A 24,437-nucleotide genomic window follows, 5' to 3' on the forward strand; every position below is an offset into this window, starting at 1 on the left:
TTCAAGGTTATACCCTGAGCAAGTCCATGAGGGCATGAAGGAAAGGAAACCTCTCCTGTTGAACACCTACTGTGTGCCAGGTTCTCTACAACATTTTTTCATTTGATCCTTACAGCTGTCCTGTGAGAGCAGGTTCATTACCCTCCACCTATATTAGAGCCGTTAAGGTCCGTGGGTGCAGTAAAAAGATCTCAGTCTTGGAAGACAGCCAGAATTCTGACTTTCCCACTACCTAGCTGTGTGACCTTGGGGAAGTCAATTACCCTCTCTGAGTTTCAGTGTCTTTATTATAAAATGGGGATGATAAGAGTGTTTATGTCAAAGGTTTGTTCATGAAGCTCCTGGGACATAGTGCGTACTCACTAAACATGATAGTAAGTATATGGTATCACTATGACTATGGTTACCATTCCTCTATAAAACAGGAATATTAGTATCTGTTAGAAAGAGCTGCTCCGAGGCTATGGAAGGGATTGTAAAATGCTGGTCAGTGGCTTGTTAATTTTCCTTTGTGGTTTGATTGTGCTCGAAAATTAAGGAGAAGTTTCTGGACCCTCTGGAACTGAGGCAGAGGCTTCAATGAGAGAATTGAGCAGAGCCGCTGTTGCCTCCAGAAAAAAAAGTTCCAATTCCCTGGGCAGAGCGTGAGGCTGTGTTGAATGACACCTTGTCCCTGCCTCAGAGGAAGCAGGGCGGGTGTGCGTTCTGTGAATCAGCAGAAAGTGGGAAGGAGACGGGTGTGATTTCTTGTTCTCTCCTTGCAGCGTGGGGCTGCTCTCAGCACCTGGGGTACTCTCCATAGAGAATGCAAATGATGCTCTGCAGAAAAACACCTTTGTGTGCAGCCCTGAGAATCTATTAAGCCAGGCGAACCTAATTATGTTCACAGCGACACCCTTACTATTTCCTCTGTTTCATCCTTCCTGGAGAGGCTCCTGGAGGTGACCATATGTTTCCATGAGAGAAGTAGGAGGCTTGGTTCATTTGGTTACCAGACATCTCATAAGTGCCAGCTGCGGGCTGGGCCACCTGCCTGGGGCTGGGGAAGCACATAATATATCTCTGCACATAAGCAGATGCTCCGTACCCACCAGGGTGAGCCCAGGGGAAGGCCCAGGTAAAGGGCATGGCCGAAAGAGGGAGGAGAGGTCAGGGAAGGCTTCTTTGAGGAGGTGGCATTTCAGGTAAGCTTGAAGATGATGAAAGGACCAGGGAGCCACAGGGGAAACTATCCATTCCAGCTCGAAGCCCACATGTCCTGGGAAGCTCTGGGAAGGATCTGGGGAGGTCGGCTGGAAAGAGAAGGTGCAGATCTTTGTGGGCTCCTACAAGGCCAGGACTGGGCTAGTGGGTCATGGGGGAGCTATTAAAAGCTTCTGAGGAGGGAGGAGACATATTATGTTCCTGAAGGGTCACTGTGGTGGCCAGCAGAGCACCTGGGCTTGAGGAAGCCATGCTGGGGGCCGAGAGGAGGGCTGGTGTCTTAAATTGGGATCCCCCTTAAAGCAGACTCTGACACAAAGGTTTTGGGGCAAGCAGTTTGTTGAGGGGTGATCCCAGGATGTTCTGGGAAGGAAGAAGGGAAGAGGGACAGGAAGGGAAGAAAGCCAGTAAAGGGCAGGGTGATGAGCTGTGACCACCTGGACCAGCTGGAATCCTGTTGTGGACCCTCCAAGAGGCGTATGGAATGAGACTCAGAATCGTCCTCTCGAGGGGAGGGGAAGCCGGGGTTTTATCCACAAACTGCAGCCCCTCAGAGATTGAGGGTCACTTCTAGGGCTCAGCACTTCCAGCCTCCTTGGACAGAGAATGCTGTCAGGCAGGGAGACGCAGGAAACCAGCAACAGGGGCGATAACCCTTGGACTGGTGGTGTCGGGGGGACCCCCAAAGTAGGCCAGGGGCAAGCGGGCTGACCCCTCCCAGCACCTGCTATAGCTCATTCGGAGAAAAGGCAATGGTTACCAAAAGTGTTGGGCAGAGCAGGGTGGACTGTGATTGGGGAAGGGGCCCTGTGAACTGGTAGAGAATTCTGGAATGTGTGGAGGGATTGACGTCTGACCACTTCTGTGTACTGCTCCGGTGAGCTCACCTTTTTTCTTTCAAAGCCTGAAATTGGCTTTCAACAAAACACTTTCTTAGGTGGGATATGGGAATTTGGAATCATCTCTGGGGGGTGCCCCCTATTTGCAGGCATCCATGCAGAAGCCACGACTCACCCAGGGGGCATGGAAGAAAGGAGGGAAAGTCGGATGGAGCTGGAGGAATGCCAGTGTTGAAGGAGTGGGCTGGAGAAGACCAAGAAGGAGTGACTAGTGAAGTAGCTGGACAGCCAGGAGTCAAGCCCTGGAGGGAAGAGGGCTGTCGGGCAAGGCAGCAATTCTTGGAGTCAAGGACTAAGGGGTGTCTTGGGGAAGGCATCATAGCTTAGTGAGGAAGTATGACGGTCTGTAGAAATCCAGCTCCACCGGCAGTAGCTGTGCGATCATGGACAAGTCTCTGAACCTCTCTGAGCCTTGGCTTCCTCAGCTGAGAATGACTATATTACCCACCTGGTATGGTAGCTGTGGTGATTAAATGGGCCATATATGGAAAAGCTTAGCAGTGCTTCTGGCACGTATTAAATGCTTAATGAAACTTTCCCCTCTTCTTCCTACTGATGAAGATGGTGGTGAGGATGATGAAGATGATTAAGTGGTATACGTAGTAAGGAGGGTACACGCCAAATGAGTTGCCGATGGGAGGGGAGGTCCTAGTGACAGTGAGAATAGATAGTTCTCTGTAGAAATTGGCTGTGCAGGGGAGAAAGTTGGGACAGCAGTTTTTAGGAGACTTGGAACTAAGGGAGCTTTTCACGTAAAGACGGGAGAGAAGTGAACATGATTTGATGCTTATGGGGTGCAGCCCACGGAGAGGGGAGACCCATTGACCTGATGGAGAGAGACTTAGGTGAGGCTCCTGGAAGCAGAGCCTGAGACGAGGATTCTTGTGAATGCTGTTTATCGAAGGAGAAGGAATCAGAGTCCACAGAGGAAGGAGTTGAGCAAGGATGTGACCTCAGCCAGAGACTTGGGGAGCCCCAGGGCACGCCTGCACGACAGAGGAAGGGGCTGTAATAGGTGTTTTATGATTTTACTGCATTTCTATATGGCCTTAAACACTTTATAGTAATGTTTTATGTTTTGAACATGTACATAAAGGTATTCTACTGTATGTATCCTTCTGAAACTCTTTACTCATTATTGTTTTGAGTTCATCCTCATTGGTAGGTGTGGCTCCAGGCCATTCACTTCAACTCTGTACAGAATTCCATTCTGTGAATAGATCACAGATTACCACCATTTCCCAACTGGCAAACATTTAGATTATTCCCAGTTTTTCTGGAGTTAAAAAAAAAGTGCTGTAATGATCATTGTTGTAGTATATAATTTTTGAAAGGTAATATGACTTTCATATAAATATATAAAATGAAAACATGTCAATTTATTTAATTCATTCACTAATGAGGAAGCCAGTAAGATATTATAATCAGCTCAAAGAACAATCTGATGAATAGGTACATATACAGGCAATCAAGAATGCTGAAATAGGGCTTCCCTGGTGGCGCAGTGGTTGAGAGTCTGCCTGCCGATGCAGGGGACATGGGTTCATGTCCCGGTCCGGGAAGATCCCACATGCCGCGGAGCGGCTGGGCCCGTGAGCCATGGCCGCTGAGCCTGCGTGTCCGGAGCACGGGAGAGGCCACAAAGTGAAAGGCCCGCGTAACACACACACACACAAAAAAAAAAAAAAAAAAAGAATGCTGAAATAAATTTTCTTATAAATGCAAAACTGGTTGATATCTATAGAGCAAGAATACAATGTTCGGGTTCTTCTTTTCTACAGGATGCGATCAGCTTGTACCTCTACCAGAAAACATTTTTTGCATTTTTATGGATAAGAATCATTTGCATTCCACCTCACAGCCATTAGGATGGTTACTATCCAAAAAAAAAAAAAAAGAGAGAGAGAGAAAACAAGAGTTGGCAAGGATGTGGAGAAATTGTGCACTGTTGGTGTGAATATAAAATGGTGTAGACCCTATGGATAACAATATGGCAGCTCCTCAAAAATTAAAAATAGAATTACTATATGATCCAGCAATTCTATTTCTGGGTATATATCCAAAAAGTTGATAGCAGGGTCTTGAAGAGATCTCTGTACATCTGTGTTCATAGCAGCATTATTCACAATAGCCAAAATATGGAAGCAACCCAAGTGTCCATCAATAGATGAATGGATAAACAAAATGCATTATATGCATACAATGAAATTTTATTCAGCCTTTAAAAGGAAGGAAATTCTGATACATGCTACAACGTGGATGAACATTAAGGACATTATGCTAAGTGAAATAAGCCAGACACAAAAGAAAAAATACCGTATGATTCCACTTCAGGAGGTACCTAAAGCAGTCAGATTCATAGAATAGTCAAATTTCATAGTAGTAGAATAGCGGTTGCCAGGGGCTGCAGGGAGGAAGCAACAGGAAGCTATGGTTTAATAGATACAAAGTCTCAGTTCTACAAGATGAAAAGAGCTCTGGAGATGGATGGTAGTGACGGTAGCACAACAATGTGAAACACTTTAAAATGGTTAAGATGGTAAATCCTATCTTATGTGTATTTTACCACAATTTAAAAAAACTTAATGATAAAACAATAAGTTGCACTAATATCATTTTTGTACAGCTTACAAAGTTGTCAGATAGCCTAGTCAAAGACAAAGGCACACATTTCTATAGAAACAGATAACCCTGAGGTCGACTAGCCAACACCCATTGAAAGAACATTCATTTGCCCATTTCAGCGTCTTTAAAGTTTCCTGCAGTATATATGTCTTCTTGTGCATGTGGGAAAGTTCTTTACAGTAAATATCTTGGTATAGAATTGCTAGGTTATGGGATATGGATTATCAGATTTCTTCCTAATATGTGTATCTTACTAGTTTACACTCCCACCAGCAGTATAAACAGAAACCCAAATGGCCAGGAAACGAATGAAAAAATGTTTGACTTCTCTAGTAAACAGGGCAGTGCAAATTAGAACAACTTTGGGAGCATTTCAGACTTAGCAGATTTGCAAAAATTCAAAATCTGCCATTATCAAGTGTTGGCCATATATTAAATTACTGGGTTCAGGTATACCTGACTGAAGAATTCTAAAACAGGCAGCTGGGAAGGAAAAAAAAAAGAAACAAAAACCAAGCCCTAAACACAGAGCCCCAAGGCCAATTTGCCCTTGAAGAAATAATGTCAGATCCTTCTTTAAGATTCATGGAAAAAGGAGTGTGTACATGTTGGAATAGAAAAGGATGTTTAGAGAATAGATTTTAAAATCTACCTTTTGTTCAAAGTGTTCAAAAATTTTTCCAGCTTTATTGAGGTAGTATTGAGATAACATATTTAAGTTTAAGGTATGCAACGTGATGATTTGATGCATGTATATATATACTGTGAAATAATTACCATAATAAGTGTGTATGTGGTGGTAACTTTTAAGATCTACTCTTTTAACAACTTTTAATTATATAATATAGTATTGGTGATTATTGTCACCATGCTGTACATTAGATCCCTAGAATTTATTCATCATACAGCTGGAAGTTTGTACCCTTTGACCACCTTCACCCATTTGCCCCAACCCCCTGGCCCTGGCGACCACCACTGTACTCTCAATTTGAGTTCAGCTTTTTTAGAACCCACATATGAGTGAGAATATAAAGTATTTGCCTTTCTCTGTCTCACTCATCTCACTTAGCCTAATGCTCTCAAGGTCCGTCCACACTGCCACAAAAGGCAGTGTTTCCTTCTTTTCTATGGCTGAATAACATTGTAAAATGTGCCGTATTTTCTTTATCCCTTCATCTGTTCACGGACATTTACGTTGTTTCCCCGTCTTGGCTATTATGAATGTTGCTGCAGTAAACATGGGGTACAGATATCTCTTCGAAGTAGTGATTTCATTTCTTCTGGATATATACCCAGGGATGAGATTGCTGGATCATATGGTAGTCTAGTTTTAAGTTTTTGAGGAACCTCCATACTGTTTTCCATAGTGGCTACACCAATTTATATTCCCACTAGCAGTATACAAAGGTTCCCTTTTCTCACACCCTTGCTAACATTTGTAATCTCTTGTGTTTTTGATAATATCCATTCTAACAGATGTGAGGTGATACCTCACTGTGGTTTTTAAAAAAAAATTTTATTGAAGTATAGTAAATAAAACAGTGGAAAAATCAAGAAAGTGATAATTGCCACAGATAAAGTAGGATTTAAGATAGAAACATTAGTTGAGGCAAACATACTTTTAAAAAAATTAACAAGGAGAAGCCGTGTGAAAATATAGCATTCTGGGACATATATAATGAATAACCACATCAATATAAAGAAAACCGGTTTAAATTCTATAGCGAAGCTGATAGGAACACAGTAGTAGTAGGAGGCTTAAACTCATTTTTCTCGAGATTTCACAGCTAAAGTAGTCAAAACAGTTTATTGAATAGACACATAGAGAAATGTGTATGTTACCGAGTAAACATTATCTCAGAGGCACATGAAAGTTTTACAAAAATTGATCCTATCTTAAGCCATAATGAAAACTTCAGTACCACAAAGATAAAATCCTAGGTGTTATGTTCCCTGGCCACAGTCACAAAAGGCTACATTAATAAAGACTCTTTTCCAAATAATTTTAGGGTAAAAAGGAAAATCAGATCTTCAGTTGTAGAATATTTTTAAAATATTTCTATGATTCAGCTAGAGTCCTCCTCAGGGGGAAAACATCATGGTTACAGAGCTGGACTTCTCGCCCTCAGCACTGTTGACATTTGGGGTACATCACTCTTGTTGGGGAGCATTCTGTGCTTTATAGGGTGTTGAGCAGAATCCCTGGCCCCTCGACCCACTAGACACCAGTAGCAGCACCCCCCTCACCCAGTTAAAAACCAAAAACATCTCCTACATGGCAAAAGTGTCCCTGTTTGAACCCCTGCCCTAGCTACTTCTATTATTAAAAAAGAAAATGTGAAAATAAGTAAATTGTTTAATTTGAAAAGCTAGATAAAAAGCAACATGATACCCGAAGTTACTATTCATAGAGAGAAAAGCAAAATTTAATAATGATCAGAAAAGTTGTCAGATAGATTTGTTTAAATATAAGAACTGGTTCTTTGGACAGTTCAAAATATATAAATTTTGAGAAGGAAAATTTTAAAAAGCAACATGCATTCACAGTATTACAATTGAGAATGGGGATTTAAAACCATAGAGTAGGTTAAAAATATGGTAATGTTATCCTAATTTTATGCTACTGGTATTAAAATCTGGATGAAGTATACAATTTTCTAAATATATGTGTGTGTGTGTATATATATATATCTATAAATCCAAACTAACTCAAGAGAATGTGGAAACTAAAATAGACCTATTAGCCATAGCAAATATTGTGAAAATCAATCTTTCAAAAAGCCCTGGGCCTCAGTTGTTTTTATGTCTAAACTCTTTCAGTTCTCTAAGGAAAATAATCATTTCTTTGTTATTTATACTCTTCCAGGACATAATGAAAAAGGGAAACAACTCAGTTCTTTTTCTAAAGCTGACCATCACACAAAAAAACCCAACATTTGACAAAGATAACCGGAAAGAATGGAAACTGACACGTAAAAAAGAAAGTTCCTCAGAAATGAAGAAACGCCAAACAAATTCAGACAAATATATCTACAGGCAAGGATAGCAGTGTTCATATCAGACTCCACTGAATTCAAGGCAAAAATTAGACACTTTATAATAATACTAAAGTTTAATCCGTTATGAAGATATAATTGCCAGTTTTCTTTTTGCAATAAAAACCAACATCAAATTCCCAAAACAAAAACTTTAAGCATTAAAGGGAGATTTTGATGGAAGCAGAAAGTTGTAGGCAACTTTGACAAACCAAAGGAATCGAAATAATATAATCACCACTGATAAGACAGAGAAATGTCACACTATTATATTACTCTGCAAACACAGCTCCCCTTTGCCCTTAAATACTGTGAAATATATACAAAATTTAAACATATGTGAGTCTTAAAGGAAACCTGAATAAATTTTCAAAAGTGCAAATAGTACAGATCATATTCTTAGATCACGTTTGTTACTAGAAATTAGGAGCAAAAGGAAAAGAAACAACAAAAAGTTTTGACCTCTTAGAAATTTCAGAACTCGGACTACCCTGGTGGCACAGAAATTTCAGAACTCGGACTTCCCTGGTGGTACAGGGAAGTGGTTAACAGTGGTTAAGAATCCGCCTGCCAGTGCAGGGGGACATAGGTTCAAGCCCTGGTCTGGGAGGATCCTACATGCCGCAGAGCAACTAAGCCCATGAGCCACAATTACTGAGCCCGGGTGCTGACTGCTGAAGGCCACGCGCCTAGAGCCCGTGCTCCGCAACAAGAGAAGGCGCTGCAATGAGAAGACCGCGCACAGCAATGAAGAGTAGACCCCGCTCGCTGCAACTAGATAAAGCCTGTGCGCAGCAACGAAGAAACAACGCAGCCAAAAATTTTTAAAAATTATATTAAATTTAAAAAAAAAGTAATTTCAGAACTCTTCTTAAACATCGATTGGATGAGAGGAAATTAAAACTGAAATTTAAAAATAAATACATCAAAAAGAACAATAATGAAAATCTCACGTGATGAAGTCTGAGAAACGTTAAGGTCATGTTCAGAGGAAAATTCATAGCATGAAACCTACTTCTAAACATTGAGAATGAAAATACTGAATTGAAAATGCGACCCAAAATTGAGGGGGAAGCAACACTAATAAATATGTAAAAATCAGAGGAAGAGATTAATAAAGATAAAATTAGGTATTAAGGAATTAGAAAACGGAGGCGTAGACCTGATAAATTTGAAATTTGATTCTTTTGAGGAGCAAAAAAAAATCCCACAAAATAAAATAGAAAACCGATGAGGCTCCCTAACGAAGAACAAGTAAAGGAAAACACAGATACTGGATATTAAAAGTTAGAATTTAGAGCTTCCCTGGTGGCGCAGTGGTTGAGAGTCCGCCTGCCGATGCAGGGGACACGGGCTCGTGCCCGGTCCGGGAAGATCCCACATGCCGCGGAGCGGCTGTGCCTGTGAGCCATGGCCGCTGAGCCTGCGCGTCCGGAGCCTGTGCTCCGCAGCGGGAGAGGCCACAACAGTGAGAGGCCCGCGTACCGCAATAAATAAATAAAATTAGAATTTAACCACAAATTCAGAGGAAATAAAAATAATTGTAAGACTATGCAAATTGACATGCCTCACTGAACAGTGTGTGTGTGTATGTAATTTTTAGGCAAAAAGTGTACACTATTCTAAATGTTTAGTATGAGAAATGCCTGTATATAAAAATTAGTAGCTTGCTTTATATTCTAAAAATAACCAGTTAGAAAATATCATGGTGAATAGATAATAAGAAAACGACTGACCTGTGGGGGGAAAATGTGCAAACTTTATTAAGGGATTTATTTATTCTATGTATTTAACAAACCCTCGTACAAGATAGGGCTTACTATGTGCCAGGCAGATTTAATCCTTAACAACCCTAGAAGGTAAGTTTAATCATTATCCAAATTTTTCAGGTGAAGAAACTGAGGCACAAAGAGGTTAAGTAACTTGGCCAAAGTCACCCAGCGTATAAGCAGCAGAACCAGGATTCAAAATGCATTCGGCTTCCAACGTCTATGCTCTTTGCTATCACGCTGCATAGTGAATAAATGCAAAGATACACCGTGTTCCAGGAAGGAAAACCCAGTATCATAAAATGATCTCTTCACAGCTGGACTAGGCTCTCTAGCAAGGGCTGAGATGCTGACTCTCTGTCCAGGGTGACTATCAACAGAATGGCCCCCCCCCAGAGGTGCATCTAATTGTGCAGGGGTCGGAATAGAATGGACCCTCACCTGTGGGCGATCCATGGGGAAGCCACAGCTCAGAGGGGACCCCCTCCTCTGAGTCTGGTACATACACATGCAGATGTGCTGGTCCCTTCGAACTCAACATGCAATCTCCTCTTCTCTCAGATCCAGGAGATGGTCCACTCAGAGGTTGCTGCCTATGACTCGGGCCGACCAGGGCCCCTGCTGGGCCGCCCGGCGATGCTGGCCAGCCACATGAGCGCCCTCAGCCAGTCCCAGCTCATTTCTCAGATGGGCGTCCGGAGTGGCATCGCCCACAGCTCCCCGTCACCCCCAGGGAGCAAGTCGGCGACCCCGTCTCCCTCCAGTTCAACTCAGGAGGAGGAGTCGGAAGCGCATTTCAAGGTACGTAGGGATGGAGATGCAAAGGCTTAAGATGCCCTCCTGTCAGCAAGGGGACAGGCCCTGCATGGAAATGGTCATTACCTACTTCTAGAAAAGACTAGAAGAGTATAACTCTACCCTTTGCTGGAAAAAAAAAAAAAGGAGGAAAATTCTGGATAAACGTGATGTCGTCTTATTCCTGAATAGCCAATGGGTCGTTTCAGTGGCATTGCTGGCATTGGCAAGATCCTCAGGGCCATGTCTTATGACCATTTTGGCCTTTTTGGCCCCCTTTGGAGGACCACAAAGATGCGTGGTCCAGCAGTGCTCTGGGCAGCACTGCAGGATGGAGCACTAAAAATGACTCCCCCCCCCTTGGGGGCGTGGCCCACCCTGTATCCCTGGAACCAGGGGTGGTGCTGCCTCTTCAAGAACACGTCAGGGATGAGAACTCACCATGTGTCCAGGCTCCCATCCTTTCTTTGCACTGACTCTAGATCTCCCTCCCTGTCGAAGAGCATCTTGTTTTTACGAAAACAGAGGCCCCAAAAGGCCAGGGGTGGATGTGCATGCCCGGAATCTCCCAATGAGTCGCCGGCAGAATCCAGGCTTGATTCCACAACGCCTCCCTCCCTTTCTTCTTCATAAGGGCCTCTCACCCCTTTCCACGTGGCGGCCCTGCAGAGGCCTTGGGCAGTAACCATGGCACCCATGCCATCCTGCAGGTACCCTGACCTCCAGGCTGGGGTGGGCACCTCTGGATCCTGGTCCAGCTACATCCTCAGGATAACTTGGTCTCTATTGTAGTCCAGGCAGGGGAGGTTTTAATTTTATTTTCTTTTTATTTAACAAACCCTTCTAAAACACTTTCACGGGCCAGACACTATTCTAAGGACACGACAGGAATTAATCCACGTAATCTTCATCGCAACCCTATGTGGTAGGTGCCTTTATCATCTTCGATTGGCAGATGGGGAAACTGAGGCACAGAGAGGTTAAGTAACGTATCAAGTGTCATAGAACCAGGATTTAAACCAAGGTGGTTGCAATCTGGCTCCAGCATCTGTGCTCTTAACCGCCTGCAGTGCCTCATCTGCTCAGCTCTCCATCAATTACAAGGTGCATCCGTCCGCATCTCCTGTCCTGTCAGAGCCTTGCCACGGTGCTGACAGAACTAAGGCTTGGGGAGGTGAGTGGCTGCAGAGAAACACTCAGGAACAGAACCAATGTGGCTACAGACTGCCCCTCCCCATCCCTCAGATGTGCAGGCCTGAGTCTTATCCACTGGCCCACAGTTTCCTTATCAGCTCATGGTGTCACTTTCATTTCCTTGGTGCATAGAGCCATGGTCTCCACGGCAGGATCCAGGGCCTTTGAGCAACATCCCTGGTCCCTGGGTGGCCTGGGAGTCCTAGTCTGTGGGGGGGTATTCCCACCCGCTCCGCATCCTGGAAGCCCTAAGTGAGGTGCTCACAGTATGGTGGTCCTGGCGTCTGACTGCATCAGAGGCCAGGTGTCCAGGGTGAGGCCACACCTGGCGACAGTTCCATTAACCTCACTCCATCCAACAACTTCAAAGGGGGTCAGGGGGACTAAGCCACTGGACCCAAATCACACAGCTGAAATGTGGTGGAAGAGACTGATCTTATGTAATCAAGGATAATCTTTGGGGATTATTTGTGATCACAGGAGGGGAGAGCTGTTAAGAAAAATATATCGATCCAAAACTTGGAAATAGTCCAAAAACGGATAACTGCACGTTCTTTCAATGGCATATTACAGCATCGTCTAACAGACTCAAAAATTATCTGATTCTCTGGGAGATTGTGCCTTTGTTTTGATTCCTCCTTCATTATTGATTAGGGGGGTTTACACTTTGTAAAGGAAGATGTTAACTTGGGAGAAAAGCAATGAAGATGTGAACGATTTTTGTCTGATTACAAGGCAAATGAATTTTTCCCTGTAGAGACACAAATGACTTCTGTCCAGTACAAAAGACTAGAAGCCCCAGAGGTGATAGCTTTATTGCTCTCCAGGGCATTGACCAGTTTCTTTCTCTTGTATTTCTTTGAATCAACTTTACCATCATGCTGATTCTCATTGATGAGTTAAACGAAAAATGCAGTACTAGATTTAAAAAAAAGACAAAGAAAGAAAGAAAACAGAAAAACCCAGGGCTCATACCCAGGACATGTGTGCATGCATGTGTGTGTGTGTGTTCAAGCCCGGGAGGAGCGTGGCCAGCCCCCAGGTGCTGCCTGTGTATAAGCAGGGCTGGGCAAGCAGGGAAAAGCTGAGGAAAGTCCAGCTCTGCCTGAGGCTGGGTCAGGTCCCCTTTGGCAGGAGGTCCCGGACTTCTCTGATTTCTGACTCCTCTCACCCGGGCAGATGTCGGGAGAAAAGAGACCCTCCGCCGACCCCGGCAGAAAGGCCAAGAACCCAAAGAAGAAGAAGAAGAAGGACCCCAATGAGCCGCAGAAGCCTGTGTCGGCCTACGCGCTTTTCTTCAGAGACACTCAGGCCGCCATCAAGGGACAGAACCCCAGTGCAACCTTCGGGGATGTGTCCAAAATCGTGGCCTCCATGTGGGACAGCTTGGGAGAGGAGCAGAAGCAGGTGAGCCTCCGTCCCTTTCTGGGCCATCCCTCAAGCCTCTGAGGTCAGACTTGGAAGGTCTGGAACCAGGCCCAGCCTCTGGAACTAGAGCCTCCTGCAGAGGTCTTTGCTAGACTCAGTCTGCCCATCTGTAAGCTGGGGAGGTAGGACCCTTCTGATCTGGCTGTTTTGCAGCTGCGTTCACTAGCCACTTGGTTAAGTGGAGAAAAAAACTGGACCTCTGCTTCCTCATCTGTTAAATGAGAACAGGCATCTTCATCCATCTTGGCCTCCAACTCTTAAAAGTCTGGGGTCCAGGCCAGAGCTTTCTTATCCGCTGACCAGAGGCCCGTGGCCTCCTCTCAGGGGCCTGCAGGGAGAATAGGAGCAGAGCTAGCTCCGAGGTAAATGCCAGTTACCAGCCCTGTGAGCTCAGGCTGACCACCTGACCTCTCCTCGATATTGCCCACATCTTGGATCTTTCAGGCCTACAAGAGGAAGACCGAAGCAGCGAAGAAGGAGTATCTGAAGGCTCTGGCAGCCTACAGGGCCAGCCTTGTCTCCAAGGTAACACCTGGGATCCCTAGGCCCAGCCCTGATAAGAATGGGGCCACTTGAGGGTTAGAGCAAGAACCAAGGCGGGAATGGTCAACACCATAGGTCTTGGAAGGGGTGGATAAGACCAGTGTGGTCCCTTCTCCAGTGCACCGCCTCTGTGCCAAGCTTGTGCTTTACATGCATAGTGTACGTGCATCTCATTTAATTCTTCCAAGAAGGACCTGTTACACAGTGGAGTTAAGCGACCTGCCTGTGAGTAGCCAGCTTGTTAGGTGGCTGTACCGGGATTGAGACCCAGTTTTGCCAGTCTTCAGATGTGGCCTTTCCTCCCATCTTGCGCCCTCTGCCTCATTCCTCAGCCCCAGCACTGCAGGAGGCTCAGCACTGGCAGTGGTTGTGTGGTCCACGGGGGGCAGCGGGTGGTCTGGAAGCTGCTACAGAGGACATGGCTTCTGGGTTAGGCCATAAAGGGCCAAGCGAAGAGGGTGTCCCAAATCAAGGGAACGGCCCACACTGAGGCGCAGAGGCTGGGGAGAAGCCTAAGTAGAGGATAGCCCAGCTGGACGATGCTGGCCCCTCGGGCCAGGCTGAGAAGCATGGGTTCTCCCGTGGGCAGGGGAGGCCCCAGGGATTAAAGCAGGGGTGGTTGGATGGTCAGAGCCAAGTGTGCTCGACCCTGGATTATCTCTGGTGAGTCCCCAGCTCTTTCCCCAGGGGCCTGAGGGCCATCCAGGAGCCACACCAGTGGGTGACAAAACCACACAACCTCGTGGCCCAAGTTCTGGCTTATGCACCTTCTCCAGAGTGACTGGTGTCTGTCTCCTTCCAGAGCTCCCCCGACCAGGGTGAGACGAAGAACACTCAGGCGAACCCACCGGCCAAAATGCTCCCACCCAAGCAGCCCATGTACGCCATGCCAGGCCTGGCCTCCTTCCTGACGCCATCCGACCTGCAGGCCTTCCGCAGCGGGGCCTCCCCCGCCAGCCTTGCCCGGACGCTGGGCTCCAAGTCGCTGCTGCCAGGCCTCAGTGCATCCCCGCCACCGCCCCCCTCCTTCCCTCTCAGCAGCCCCCTGCACCAGCAACTGCCACTGCCGCCCCACACCCAGGGCACCCTCCTCAGCCCACCTGTCAGCATGTCCCCAGCCCCCCAGCCTCCCATCCTGCCCGCTCCCATGGCACTCCAGGTGCAGTTGGCCGTGAGCCCCTCACCTCCAGGGCCACAGGTAAGCAGGGTCCAGTGAGAACGTGCCCCTCGGGGACCCCTTGCAGAAAGGGGAGGCAGCTTGGGATTCCAAATACTGGCCCTGCCACTCACCGGCTGTGTGACCTCAGCCTTAGCACCTTACCTCTCTGAGCCTCAGTTACTGCAACTGTGAAATGGGGCGAGTACACCTTGCGTGAGATGCTCTGGCTGCAGAGAACAGTTGGCAAGTAGCCAGACAGATTCTTCAGATTCTTAGGGTACCTCAGACCCTCCTCCCTCAGCCTCTGTCCATTTCTGCTCTCTGGCTGGAGGGGTTGAGGCCACCGTGGCTTCTGCTAGATCAACCCTAGCTCCTGGCTCTCCCCAAAGCCTTTGAAGCCAGATCCCCCGAATTGCTCCACAGGCACTGGTAATTACAAGGCTTGCTTGGCCCTGGGAGGTCACTCAGCCCAAGAAATCCATTTTACAGAGTGGGAAACTGAGGTCCAGGAAAAGGAAGTCCGTCACCCCCTCCCCCCCATGTAGCTAAGACAAGGGTTGAATTTTCCAGAACGTGCTCTACTAGGGAAAAGAAAGAAGCGTTCCAGGCAGAGAGGCAGAGTGGAGATTTCTTATAAGCCGGGGAGGTGTCTCTGTGAACACACCCCCGTCCCCTCTTGCTGCCTGAGATGCACCCCATTCTCTCTCCTTTGCTCACCGCCTCCTCCCCACCTCGGCAGGACTTCCCTCACATCTCTGAGTTCCCCAGTGGTTCCGGATCCCGCTCCCCTGGCCCATCCAACCCCACGAGCAGCGGAGACTGGGACAGCAGTTACCCCAGCGGGGAGTGTGGCATCAGCACTTGCAGGTCGGCCCTCACCCCACTCGCCCGCCCTTGGTGCTGCCCTTGTCCTGCCTACATGTGGAGCGTGAGGACAGGATGACAGGGTGGGAAAAGACAAGGGGGACACCGCAGGTCACTGTCAGCCCTGCAGGAGGTTCTCTTGGGCACCGGGTGCCCGTCGTCTTCAGGAGAGGACCAAAACAAGGGCCCAGAGGGACTCAGCTGGTCTGCTGCCAGGCCCGCAGGGGAAACTAAGGCCTGTCTTCACTCTTGCTGGTTTTCCTTCCATCCTGTTCTTTTTCACAAGTGCATGACATGGCATTCATAGCTAAGCCATCTGTCTTCAGTCAGCTTCCTCAGAAGCAGAGCTTGAGGCAGGGATTTGGGTGTCCTCGACGATGTATACATGTTCAGGGAGAACCTGCAGGAGACGGGGTGGGGGAGGGAAGCAGACCAGGGCAGGGAGGGAGCTTAGCGAGGGCGTGGCCTCAGCTGGAGACTGGCTTCAGCCTGGTCCCATGGGAGCTCTGGGCACCAATCACAGCACAGACTTGGTCTCCTTTTGAGGTTTGAGCTTTTTGTATCCGCTGAGGACCAGGTGGTCCCCTGCCAGGATTCCAGGAGGGGTGTTCGGTTCTGCCCAGTGGATAGTCAGGGAGGGGCCAGGACAGACCCTCATTCATCCTCAGAGGGGCAGCCGAATCCAGGGAGGGCGTGAAGGGCCAGGGAGCAGGTGTCCTGATGTGCCCCGGGCCTTGTGTCCAGGCCCTTGAGGGCCAGGGGGGCGCCTGGGGCGGGGTGGAGGTGTCACATCCACTCTGACAGCCTCTCCTTTCTCCCCCAGCCTCCTCCCCAGGGATAAATCGCTCTACCTCACCTAAGCCCACCTCCCTCTCCTCCCTGAGGCTTGCTGGAAGGGCACTGCTCAGAGCCTGAAGGGCTGACAGCAGAAAAGAGGCCTTGGCAGGAAGCAGGGTGCCGGAGAAGAGAGAGCAGTGACACGACCACGGCCCCGGGCTGAGTCTCTTCCTCAACCTCCCACCAGACTCTGCAGAGGCAGCGCACCGCCCGCCGCCAGCCCAAAGAACCTGCAGGAACCTTCCGCCCCCTGACCTGCTTGCTCCAGGGTTACTGTGGACCCTGCTCCTCTCCCTGCCACCGTACCCCATGTCGGGACGTCTGGCCCCAGCCCAAAGTCGCGTGAGCCGCCCCTGGACGGATCACTCTGCAGCAGAAACCCGCCCCCAGATGCATAGGGCAGGGACCAGCTCCGCCCCAGACGTGCAAATACGGTTTTACAGTGCGAACAAGACATTATGAAGCATAAACTGTTGGCTCCGTGTAAGTACTAGTTGACTAAGTGTTTTAGAAACTGTGCTGAAGACACCTGTAAGATTATTTTGTTGCAGGGTGGGGAGGGGTGGGGGAAAGTAGATTCCTTTAAGGTAAAAAGCATTTTCTATGACCCTTAGCACATTTTTTTAAGTGTTATCTTAAGGGAGATGTGCACGAAAGAAGCGGCCAAACCGTTTGATCGTCTGTCTGTACAGCAGGAACCGGACGATTTACAGCCACACTCAGAGACGTTGCGCTTTTTTTTTTTTGATCATATGTTTATTTAAAATGGCCAACAACGACTTCTGTCTATTTATAAGGAACAACTGAGAACGACACTGCAGTTTATCATAAAGTGTGCGTGCTTTGGGGGCTCGGTTTGGGTTTGGGTTCTTAATGTTTGCAGCCGTTTTCTGACCCTGCAAATGTCTGCCTCGGTGCACAGTGCTTCTCTCGAATTTCTTTATAATAAAACTTCTGAAAAGTTGGCAACAAGCCTGTCTCTCCTTACACTTGGTAAGCCAGGGCCAGGCCTTCTGGAGTGGACTTTGGTGGTGGCTTCACCAGGACAGAGCCTCTGGTGTCAGTCAGATTGAGGGCAAAGTCCCACCTGCCCTTTCCCCACCCCCAAGGGTCTCTATGGGTGACAGAGCCCTGCTGGCCTCAGTCTTCCCATCTGTAGAAGTGGGATAATGATGGTGTGAACACGTAGGGTTCTCATGATGATTCCAGGCGCTCTGGCATAGAGTGCTGGCCACGCAAGGGCCCTCACGGGCAGGTGACCGCAGTGAGTCCCTACTGACCACTCCCTCGCCACCGATGGGGCCTCTGACCTCTGGAAGCTTCCAGTCTGGTGGAGGTGAGAGGTGGGTTCAGGGCAACAAGAGCCCAGGGCGGGCAGAGGGACTCCTCCAAGCCCGAGTGTAGCCAGCATCCCAGACAAGGAGAGGCTCCTAGCCAGGTTTCCTGACAGATTTTAGGGGGTGATACTTCCCAAAAAAGTAATAATTACGTGACTACTTTCATTGTGTCTGGAAAAATCACAGTCGCTGGTGTCGTGGAGCTCTGGGGAGACTGCAACTTTTGCGCCCCATGACACAGCTATTTTGAGGAGGGGGACAGGTGCTGTCACCCCAAACCAGGCCCATGACCCAGACAGAGGAGGCTCCACGGGCCTGGCCCCTCGTTCTCCAATCATGTAACCCCGCTTCGCCCAGACAACAGCTCCCGGGATGAGGCGCAATTTCTCTGTGGGCAGTTTCCCCCCTCACTGGGCGGGGGGCACTTTGTAATCCACTTTGGAAAAAGAAAAAAAGAAAAACCAGCCAAACAAAGACAACACGCTGTCATGTCAGTAGCATCATTGCGACGTGAAGCATAAATATTTCATGTGGTCACGACTTCCTTCCCTATGTGGAGCTTGTCAGTAACACACTGATGACTTAGTTTAATGTTCGACTCTTGCTTCGACATTGGAGAAAACAGCATCATTGGGATCCATGCAGACAACCCCAGATAACAAGAGTGCAAGGCTCTCGGGTTCTCGCTCTCGAGGCGGACACTCCTACCTGCCCCGCCGCCCATCGCTGCACCAGGAGCTCAGGATTCCTTTGGACACATCCACATGCCGAGGCTGGCCTCTCCCTCGGCTGCAAGGGACAGTCAGAGGCACCCAAGCAGAGTCTGAATACTCTGCCTACATAGATCAGGAGGTGGCCAAGCGGGTGCGTCCTGCGGCCCCAGAGAGTGGAAACAGGGCCAATGGTCAGTGGAAGGTACAAGAAGGCCGATTTCAGGGCCGTGGAGCCCACGATGCTAACTACAGCGGATGCTGTTGGTGCCTCCCCCAGATCGCTTTATGGGCCAGAACCCATCTCCCAGCTCCTGAGTGGTGGCCACTCACAGTTCTCAGCGGCCCCCTTTGTCCCAGTCATTGCCCTGGACCAGGAGGGGATGCCCCGTTCCCCAGAGCTATCCTCAGCTAGTGACCGAATAACGGAGCAGCCGGCTCCTTGGTACCACTCATGCTCCAGAGCTCCCGGCAGATCATGATGCAGCAGGTCTCCATCCTTGCTTAGCTGCTTCTCTACCCTGCCCTGCTTACCTCACCCCCTTCTGAGAGCACCCACCTGGTAAGCTTCTTGACCCAGAGATCCCATCTCAGGCTCTATTTCTCGGGCCATGGACCTACCCATCCTAGCTGAGCAGTGAGGCCACACCAGTAAAGCTCCGTATTCTTTCACTGGCTCTGGCCCTACCTTCAAATGCAAGACTTTCAGCCCCTGAAACCAACTCAAGCTTCGCGCAAGGGGGGATCTAGGTTCCCACATACTCACAAAGAAATCCTCTCCCCTAAGAAGTCCTCTCCCCAGGAAGCAGTGTCTGCCGCCTTCTTCCAACTCTGCCCTGAGATGATGTTGGTACAGCCCACGGATTCCCCGGGAGCCCGACGCCACACCCGCCGTAAAAGCACTGAGGCCTCTGCCGCAGATGCCTTCACCCTGTGCTCCCAAACCTGCACCCTGGACTCCACAGCCTCAGAATAGACCAGGTACCCCCGCAGCCACTGCGCCCCCGCTATGCCAAGGCCGGTCTGTGGCCTGGGCCCGCCGTACCTCGAGGTCACGTGCTATTGCCTGGACCCTAGTGCAGTGGCCCTGACATTGTGAGGACCCTCAGCTCCTGCCTGCAGCTACCCTCCACGCCCAGCCCACCCCCGTCCGTGAAACTGGCCCCAGAACCAAAACCGTTCGCCCTTCCTGGTGCCAAGCGCCTGCTTCAGCGGCATCCATCTCCCAGCCCCCTAAACACACTGGAATCCAGCAGGGCTCCCAGCGGGGCCAAAGGCCGAGCCTCCCACCCCGGAAGGAAGGCATGGCTGGTCCTAGGATTGCCTAGTGGTAACCCCTCCCTCCAGGGCTACGTACAGATTTCCACATTAGACCTATTGTGGGCAACATGGCACAGATGGGCCTTCCAATTAACTTTCGGAGTCCAGGATGCGAAAATTCAATGTATTCATTCAGCAGGAACGCAAATAACCGAGGAGTTACTCTCTGCCAGGCCCTTCGCTGAGCACCAGGGAGGCCAAGTGGAATCGAGCACAGATTCTGCCAGTCTAGGAGCTTAAGGCAAGCGGGGGAGGCAGAGGATGAAAACAGTAATATTTAATTGATTGTAAAGTTATAATTTCATCTCATAAATCACCAAAATATAAAATTAAAACTACTATGTGGCCAGTGCAAAAAGAGGGAGCCAGGAGAATGCAGAAGAGGGGTCCCCAGTCTGGCTGGTGTCTGTCAAAGCTTCCTGGGTAGGGGACATCTGGGCTGTGCCCTGCCCAGTGACCAGGACTGAACTGGAGGACTGGCCCGTGGTTGGAGAGTGCCATGCTTCCCTGACCCCAGACGCCAGAGGCTGGCCCTGTGGCTGTGATTCTCTAAAGGGGAAGCTGGGCGGGGAGGGATGCATTCAGAGTACGGGATTGACAGATACGCACTCTGTATATAAAATAGATAAACAGCAAGGATTTACTGTAGAGCACAGGGAACTGTATTCAGTATCTTGTAATACCCTATAATGGAAAAGAATATAGACATATACACATGCATAGCACATGGGCACACACGCCATACACGTCACATACCACACGCCCACAATGCCCACGCACACACCCCGCTATATCCTGGCTAGTACATAATACGGGAAACTGTACCTTCCGGTGTAGAGATTAAATAACAACAATAATAACAATTTCGAAGAACTTTACATGTATTTATTAACTCCTTATTACTCACAGCAACTCTTGGAAGAGGAGACTTTTACTCACCCCAAGTCACATATGAGGAAATGGGGAAGGAACTTGCCCAAGGTCAGGTGACCCGTAGGAAGCAGAACCAAGATCCTCCCAGGCAGGCTGTCCCTCATCACAACACCGTAGCCCTTCCTCTGTCTGGCCTCAGTTTCACGCCACATGCAGGCGTTACCTGGGCCTCCATCCTCCCTCCTCTCCAGAGGGAAGGTGTTCCTGCTGCCAGAAGGCACCCCCACCCCCCAGCCACCTGCCCATCTCTGCCCATCTGACATTGACCGCGCTTGATCTTCTGCCGTCAGAGCCAGGCTTTGCAGTGGAGGTAGGCTGCCCTCCAGAGGTTCCTGTTAAACACAAAGCGGGTTAATTGGCACTCGTTCAACAAATATTTAACGAACTCTTGTTAAGTGCCAGGCACTGTGTGTGGTGTTGCAACACGGTGATGAATAAGATAGGCCAGGTCCCCACCCTCTTGGAGAAAGAAAGCATTAAACGAGGATACCCACAAATACATATAAGACATCACGTGATAAGGATGCTTAGAAGGGCCCCAAAATAGTTGCTCTGAACAAGAATAACGGGTGGTCCTGTTAGATTGGGAGAAGGCGGCGAAGGAAGGGCTTTTGAGGAAGGGATCCTGGTGGCTTTCCCTGCTCCAACCATCCCCTCCCACGCAACGTGGGTGTAGGTGGTACCAGGATGCTGGCTCGGCGGAGAGACGCAGGTTCACGCATCTCTTCGGGAGCTCTGGGTATGAGTGTGTTGGGGGTGGTGATATTTGGCCCCAATTGTGAATCAATTTCTCTAACACGTACACCTCAGAGGCAGCCCTGGTCACCTGCACTGGGCCATTGGAACCGCTCCTTCCAGCCAACATATTTTTACACGAATAACTCATGAATAAGAAGGATAGTTTGAGATGGTGACAAATGCTCATAAGGCAATGTAATAGGATGACACGAGAGGGATGGGTGGAGGGAGCTTGGGAAAGGGGATGGAGGTTACCTGAGGAGGTAAAGGAACCAGCAGTGACCACATCTGAGAGGACAGAGTTCCTGAGAGAAGAAAAGGCTCATGGAGAGGCCCCGGGGCAGGAAGAAGCTGGTTTGTTTTAGAATTAGCAAGGAAAGCAGTGTGGCTGGGGGGTGATCAAAGGGGAGCGTGGCATGAGATGGGATTGAGGATGCTGCCAGCAGCCCGATGGGCACACCTAGGCCACAGTAGGGAGTTTGGCCTTTGTCGTCAGGGCAGCAGGAAGTCATTCAAGTGAAGGAGGGACACAATCCCAATTGCATTTTCACAAGATATCTCTGGCTGTCGGGAGGAGAGTAGGAGTCAGGGGGCTGTGCTGTCCTCCAGGGGAGAGAAGATGGCGGTACCAGACAGGGTGGTGACAGTGGAGGCGAGGGATGCGCTCGGATGGCTCTAATGCACTGTGTCACTGGAAATGACGGGGACTCGAGGTGCAGTGGCACAGGGACAGCTGCTGGCCGAGAGAAGCAGCACAGGGCGAGGAGTCCATAGCCCTGGCTGCAGGGACCTCAGCCCCAGTCTCTGTCCTGCCATATACTCGCCGGTTCCACCATGTAACGTGGGACTCTTACCGCCTTTGAGGGGTGGGAAGGGAATCAGAGTACTGGGCAGGAAAGCGCTTTCTAAACTGCAGCCGTGAAGCAGTTAAAGGAACTACTATGAAGACATTCCAGTCGAGGGAGAAGGGGACGTCGAGGCCACCTGTCATTTAGTTGCTGCTCTTGGGTATGGACTTAATTGTGTCCCCTCAAAATTCATATGTTGAAGCCTAACCCCCAATGTGATGGTACTTGGAGGTGATTGGGTTTATATGAGGTCATGTGGGTGGGGTCCCCACGATGGGATTAGTGCTTTTATAAGAGACCCCAGAGAGGAGTAATTTCTCTCTCTCTCTGTCTCCCCCCATCCCTCTCTCTCTCTCCTCCCCTCCCCACCTCTCTCTGCCATGTGAGATCACAGTGAGAAGGCAGCCATCTGCACCCCGAAGAAAGAGCTCTCATCAGACACTGGTGGCACCTTGATCTTGGACATCCAGCCTCCAGAACTGTGAGAAAAATCAATTTCTGTGGTTGAAGCCCCCCCCCCCCAAGTCTGTGATACCTGTCGTGGCAGCCCAAGCTGACCGCTATGCCCTGAGAATGAGTAAGGACTCTGGAGGGGCAAGAAAACAGGGGCAGGACCCCGCGGCGCTTGGAGCGTGCAGGACCAAGCCGGGCTCGGCGGCATGAAATCACGCCTGTGGGACACCCACCGTAATCTCATGCTACCTTACAATAGCAATTAGCAGGGACACGGAAGGAAGGATGTTAATATTCAAGGTCCTCATCTTCAACTTTTAAACCAGTAATACACGTATGGAACTTAGCAAGTCAAACTGTACTACGCGGCTTCTAACAACACTGCTCTCCACGCCTTCCAGGTCCACCTCCCACCGCCTCCCTCCAGACCCTCAACGCTTTTAGTATTTCCTCTGCGACTCAACAAGTAAATACGGATGGATACGCTGCTATGTCGTGATTTACCCATTTTTAATATTATTTATTCACTTCTTTGCCCCATCTAAGGAGCACCTACACCACCTCTGGAGGACCTACTCTGTGCTAGGCATTTTACATATGAAGTCCGTTTTATTTCTCACGCATCCCTGTGAAATAGTTACCATTAACTCCATTTTACAATTGAGAAAACAGAGGCCTAGGGAGATGAAAAAAAATAATTAAATCCAGAACAAGTCCGTGGCAGAGTCAGGGTTTGGACCCCAAGTCTGTGGCCTCCAAAATACTCACACACGCGTCATAGGGTTTCTTCACCGTGTCACTGTGGACATTTGGGGCCTGATAAGGCTTTGTGGGACCGGAGTGGGGAGCAGAGGAGGAGTGCTGTTCTGTGCATCACAGGATGTTGGACAGCATCCCCGACCTGTACCCACTAGATGCCAGTAGCACCCCTCTCCCTTATGTGTGACAACCCAAAATACCCCCAGACACTGCCCATGACCCCTGGGAGGCCAAACCACCCCCAGCTGAGAACCACCAATGTATCGGAAACTGGGGCTCGTCTTCTGGTTGCTGTGGACCGGTGCTGCCTCAGGCGGCCTGGCCTTTTGAGGGTCCCGCTCTGGCCACTGCCCTCCCTATGGGGTGAGAGGTTCATGCAGCCAAGGAGACACGCCTACCCAGAGCCTCCGCCTTTCTGAACAACGTTCCGTCTTCCAGGGCCTGAGCGGGCTTAGGGCCAGTTCTCCTGGCTGTTAGATTGTGCGCTTCTATCCCTGAGAGGTGGCCCAGTGTGTCATTGACGGGGGAGGGAGGTGGACAGAGCCAGATGTTTGAACTAGGTGGTCTGGACACAAATGCCAGGCCCCTCCGCTGCAGGCTGCTTGTCAGAGGTGGGAAGACAAGGCTGGTGGGCTATGGGTGGGGCCCCATTTGTATCTTGTCTTAACCTGCAAATCTCAGGGCTGGCCTGCTCCAGACCCTGGCCGCGTGTAGCTGGTGGGAATGTGGTCATAGGCCATAGATTTTTAACACATCAGTTTGAAGAATTTATTCACCTCTCTCTGTGGGGAAAAAAAAAAGGATTTAGTGCTCATATGTCTCCATCTTTGCTCTCCCCTCCTCTCTCCTCCCGGTGAATCTCCGTAATCATGGTGGTTTAATCAACATTTCACGTTTACATTCATCCTATCATGTGAACAAATGTTTACTGATGGACCAAGGTGTGTATTTTAATTATACCTTCTCCTCGAATACTTTTGTTGTTTTT

General features: G+C 49.0%; 1 protein-coding gene across 4 annotated transcripts in view; it reads left to right on the forward strand.

Annotated features, from left to right (window-relative positions):
- TOX2 (TOX high mobility group box family member 2) overlaps positions 1–16,568 on the forward strand; it is a 131,475-nt gene extending 114,907 nt beyond the window's left edge. For all 4 annotated transcript variants that reach the window (XM_030843518.3, XM_060284634.2, XM_060284632.2 and 1 more), the window contains exons 4-9: positions 10,093–10,332; positions 12,700–12,927; positions 13,393–13,473; positions 14,294–14,689; positions 15,390–15,517; positions 16,338–16,568. In XM_030843518.3, coding sequence (XP_030699378.1) covers positions 10,093–10,332; positions 12,700–12,927; positions 13,393–13,473; positions 14,294–14,689; positions 15,390–15,517; positions 16,338–16,374 — 1,110 coding nt within the window. In that variant the 3' untranslated portion in view covers positions 16,375–16,568. The remainder of the gene's footprint in view (positions 1–10,092; positions 10,333–12,699; positions 12,928–13,392; positions 13,474–14,293; positions 14,690–15,389; positions 15,518–16,337) is intronic.
- The last annotated feature ends 7,869 nt before the right edge of the window (positions 16,569–24,437 follow it).

Source organism: Globicephala melas, chromosome 15, assembly GCF_963455315.2.
Source record: "Globicephala melas chromosome 15, mGloMel1.2, whole genome shotgun sequence".
NCBI classification, from domain to species: domain Eukaryota; kingdom Metazoa; phylum Chordata; class Mammalia; order Artiodactyla; family Delphinidae; genus Globicephala; species Globicephala melas.